This window comes from Aegilops tauschii, chromosome 3 (genome assembly GCF_002575655.3).
Source record: "Aegilops tauschii subsp. strangulata cultivar AL8/78 chromosome 3, Aet v6.0, whole genome shotgun sequence".
NCBI lineage: Eukaryota > Viridiplantae > Streptophyta > Magnoliopsida > Poales > Poaceae > Aegilops > Aegilops tauschii.
The window spans coordinates 1747559-1752788 of NC_053037.3; the positions used below are offsets into that span (position 1 = coordinate 1747559).

The 5230-nt window shown below is 46.0% G+C and overlaps 1 protein-coding gene across 1 annotated transcript; it reads left to right on the forward strand.

Moving 5' to 3' along the window:
- Positions 1-634, forward strand: LOC109768907 (uncharacterized). Its single transcript, XM_020327644.2, has one exon. It carries the CDS (start codon positions 49-51, stop codon positions 475-477), a length of 429 nt encoding a protein of 142 aa, XP_020183233.1. The 5' UTR covers positions 1-48; the 3' UTR covers positions 478-634.
- Positions 635-5230: the final 4596 nt, after the last annotated feature.

Genomic DNA, 5230 nt, shown 5'->3' on the forward strand with positions numbered 1-5230 from the left:
GAAAGCCACACGAGAAGCTGGGCTGGCCTCCTGCAAATATCTCTCTCAATGGAGGCTGCCCATGGCGCAGCAGCATCTATGGACCTGTCCCTGACGCTGGCCCCCATGCCACCACCATCACCAGCAGCACCTCCATCCTCCTCTGCTTCGGCTGCAGCAGACGCCGCTGCCGGCGACAGCGGCTACGGCCATGGCCATGGTGGTGGCGGCCGCGAAGAGAGATCATCGAGGCGGCTGTTCTCGTGCCTCTTCTGCGAGAAGACGTTCCTCAAGTCGCAGGCGCTGGGGGGCCACCAGAACGCGCACAAGAAGGAGAGGGTCGGAAGCTGGAACGCACACCTCTACGAACATGTCGACCACGACTACCCGCGGGCGACCGCAACGACTAGGGCGCTGGCCAGACGGCCAAATAAGCGCCTTCACGACAACGACGAGAAGCAGATGCAGCTGCAGCTTGATCTTAACCTTAAGCTTTGATTAGCTAACTAATAGTATACGTAATAGCTCGTGTGTAAGTGTTTACTATCTTCCTTTTAATCTTCTAATTAATTATTCTCCTTGAACTACTTAGCTAGTGTGTGTGTGTGAGAAGAGAGCACTAGTCCTACAAACCTACTCCACTTAAGAGTACGTACGCATGTTTGTACTGCACTGTACATATACTTTGGTCTGTACCACCTACGGTCTTCCCCTAACTCCAAGGTTATACCATGGTCAGCAAAGTACAGTGTTTTTGTCTCATTAATCTGTTGGATATATGTTCGCAAAAGGAAAGAAAAATCCGTGCTCAAGTTTTGCATCTTTTGCTTCCATGGTCATTGTGAAGCTGCACGTTTAATTGTGTAGTGTTTTTGTCATTGGTTGCTGAGTTTGTAGAGACCTGCAATTCCCCTTTTCCCATCCTGCGCGAGGTTGGGCTTTCTATACTACTGTTCTGTTTGAGGGTGGAATTGTCAGCTAGTAGTGATGCGGTCTGATCCTGGTTTAGATGGCTTTCCTTGTCGATGTCATGAACTATTTATCAATTTCAATCAAATTGGGAGCCAGGCTTTTTCATAGAAGAAAAATGTTTTTGCGCCTGCCCTGTATATCTGTTTTTTCAGCACTTTTACCCACCATACATTTTTTTTCAAACGTTAGTTTATACAGAAAGCCTGTAGCTCCTAAAGAAGAGCAATTTTAACATGCTCCCTCTCTTATCTCTCTTTTGATATGGCATGTAAGAGGGGGCATGTTAAAAAACCCTCCCCAAACAACAGAACGAGGCCACCTTCGGACGGGCATGCATCGTTACTATCCTAGGTGGCTTCGTTTAGAAAACAACCAGGCCACCTTCTACAGCTTAGCATTCCCAACCCTTTTCGAACGGCCGAGCAACCCGCCCGATCACTGACCGGTCATGAAATTTCGGCCTAGCCGGGTGTCTCAAACGTGCCTCAAACGCCTGGGCAGACCGGCACCCCTCATATCCAGCCCAAATATAGGGCGGATATGCGAGCGCCCGGGCGCGCCCGCCACGTCGGACCCGGCCCACGCTGGCCCACCCGACCCCACATATATTCCTTCTCATCCGCTCGTCGGACCAAACCTAGCCACTTTACTTCAATCCCCCCACTGCCCTCCGCCACCCAAGCTCATCTCCAGCGGTCTCCGGCGTCTCTGGCATGGCGGGCAGCTGATCCGAATCCTTCACCTATAGATCCATCGAATCTGAGCTTATCCCACGTGGCCCCGAGGAGGAGATGGTCGTCTGGCTTGCGCTCTGCCACTTCCGGGAGGAGGCCCGTGCCCGGCAGCGCTCAGACTCCTTCATCGGGAATCCATTGCATCCGCCCAAATGGCGCATGTCTCTAGGTGTGTCGTAGCTGCCTCACCGAGAAGGCGGTTCTATCGGTTTGGCGTCCAAACACGGTGGCAGACGCGCAACCCTCTGTTGGAGCGCCGAGCATCGGGACACACCATGGGCCTCATCCGACGAGAACATGGCACGGCGTGCCCGCCGTGCGAGGCAGCGGGCGTGGGAGGCGGCGGCAGCCCTCGCGGCGTGGACGTCGGCGAGGTGGAGTCACATTCTCTGGCGCCCCGTATGGTGCAGCAGTCCAGGCTCCGCAACCGCTTCGTGGTGGACGTCGCTGGCTTGTCCCAGGACGAATCCATCATCAATCTGATGTCCACCGGCACCATTCAGGTTTCGTCCTACGACGAGGAAGAGTAGGGCATGGGAGACGGAGACGCCTTGAGTCATGTGAGCCGGTTCATGTCCCATGCCCTAGTCTACCTTGCCGGCGACCGGACCAACACTCTAACTAGCGCAACCGGCCGTCGGACATGGCCACGGCAGAACCGAGCGAGCTTCGGTTAGATTAGATTTCACGTTGCATGTAATAATCTGGATTTGAGGTTTCTAATTTAAGGTGTCCGGTTGTAAAATCAAATATATGAGGCGTGACCGGTCACTGTGTGCGGACATGCCCGATCGCGCCTGCAGGGTTTTGAGGGGTCGGATTTAGGGCCGTAGACGCTGTCAAAAGTCTTATATTTTGGGAGGGAGTAGTATCATGCTGCCAGCGCTGATAAAATAAGTAGATGAGCCAGCAGTGCTGCCGTACGTCCAGCGGTCCAGGAGGCCAAGATCGAGCACCGTATGCACAGTTGATGCATAGTACTTTTCTTAGAGAGGACGATGTATACTGTAGACTGAGACTTGAGCAAAGCATGCCAGCTGAAGTGAAGTGTGTGTCTTGGCATGCATGACGGGACAGGCCGAGTCATAATTCAGACCTTGTCAGGACGTACGAACCGACGACGACACAACTGATCACTACGTTTGTGGAGGCGTGCCTTTTGGCCATGTATAGATTGAACGAAGAGGACAAAAAGAGAAGACTTATATATTGCTAATGATGTTGATGAAGATCCTATTACAGTGGTGCGATTTTGTCCGGACTACAATTTGAAAAGTATAAGCAACCTAGTCATACATGTCGAGATTTTGATGGTACCTCATAATCTTTTTTCTGTTCGGAAAAGGCTCGGATCTATTATAAAGTTTACCAACACTACAATGCACCCCAAGCATTATAAAAATTGCATTGAGGTCCTTGGACCACTGAGCGACTACTATTGCTGCTAGAACGAGACGCTGCCGTGTTGTTGTCGATGCTTTCTTACTAGAGCCGGTTTCTCCTTTTCAATGACAGTCGAGAAGTTTTTGTGCACGTGCGCCTAAGGTCCAACACCTTGCAGTCGTGCTTGTCGCCATTGAACCCTTGAGTCGATCCGAAGCGTCTGACACATTGTTGTCATAGTAATGACTCCACCATGTCACGTTACTACCAACGTGATCCACGTGCCATAGCTACATTTTTTATTATAACTTTGCTAAAATAAAAAATCAGATATGAGTAGCTCCTCAGTAAAAAAGAAACATTTTAGACAAGCAACACATAGCAAAGCTTGGCTAGCTGGATAAGCATGTTAGTTCAAAATTTAATGTAAGATCAGGTTGTATGTTCTAACAATCTAATACTGCTTTACTAACTACAAAAAAAAATGAACAACTGCCAGTTATTGGCAACTATTTCTTGTTTCAAATCAGACTAGTTTTTTGTGATATAATGTAATTTATATTTGTTCGCAGGTGGATTTGAACCACTCACTCACTTTCGATTTCAAGTCCAAGAGGCCCGGAGAAAGAGGATTCATAATTCCATGCACGCTGCTACACAAAACCGATTGATCCACTAAACACCCACACAATCTCGATTTGGCACAACTACACTTTCCACCTCTACTCCTTCCTTTGGATCAGATTTGAAATTCAAACATAATTAAAATGCATCACTTACATCATGTCATGTTCATTTTTCTTCTTGTAACTTTGGACGTGTTCGTCTATATTCATCTTGTTATGCACATGCCAAGTATGTACTCAATCTTTTAGTATCGTCTCAACGCGGTGTTTGAATCAACAAAAACTTTTTCAGAAAAAGTGCATCGCTTGAATCAAACATCTGCCCAAGTTATTGATGGGGTGATGCCACCCCAAGTATGGAAGCGAGTGCGGTGAAATACGAGCCATATGTGATAACCCAGAGGACATACCAAGATACATGTAAGTGCGCATCAGAGGAGGAAATAGTGGGAGAAATGTATATAGCATACCATCATTAAGTATGCTCTTAGATAGCTAAAATGATTGTGTGTATATAGATCGTGCTTGAATCGTGTATGAACGAAACTAGAGGATACTCTATGTGTTGCTGCGAGAATTGGCTGCAATATATTTTACTGAGATTTGGTTGCATGGACTGAAAATATATATGATTATATTGTACTGATTTTGGTATATTGGTAAACAAATGAATCGACGAAAATAATTAGCCTTTTCCCATGCTCGATGTTGCATATTGAGGTGTGTCTCTTCCTATATATAGGTGATCACAATAACATTATATAGGTGGGCACCTTGATCGGGTCCAACCCGTTAGTACAACTTTTAGTTCCTTTCCTAATCTATTTCCATGCAAGACATTCCATCTACGAAAGAACATGAAGCATTTCCTTTTATTGCTTTTTTCTCTCATACCTTTCCACATAGAAGACAGATAATGTATTTGCGAGTATATACAAAAAAATGTATACCGCCCACACATTTACGTGGACACACACACACACACACACACACACACACACACACACACACACACATAAAACAGTTGGGTATCATACCCACTTAATTATGACTATGTACTTCAAAAAACAATTGGGTATAATACCACATATTATTAAAGTATGTACTCATATATTTCACACGGGGGTATGTAGCGAAATATGCAAAAAGAATTAGGTATAATACCTATGTACTATTGGGGTATGTAGTCATATATTTTATGCTAGGGTATGTAGTTGTAGAGAATAGGTATATAGTTGTAGAAAAATATTGGGGTATGTACGCATATATTTCAATTTCGCATACCCATTTTATTTTTTGATTATGTACTTCAAAAAACAATAAGGTATAATACCTACATATTATTGGGGTATATATTCATATATTTCATGCCTGTGTATGTAGATGTAGGGAAATGTAAACAAAATTCGGTATAATAACTACTCCCTCCTTTCCGGTTTAGACTAGCCACAGTGGGAGTAACTTCAGCAGTAACATCAAGTCCAACACAGCAAATTTGCTTATGTCGCAATGAGTTAATGAGGAGAGAGGGAGTTG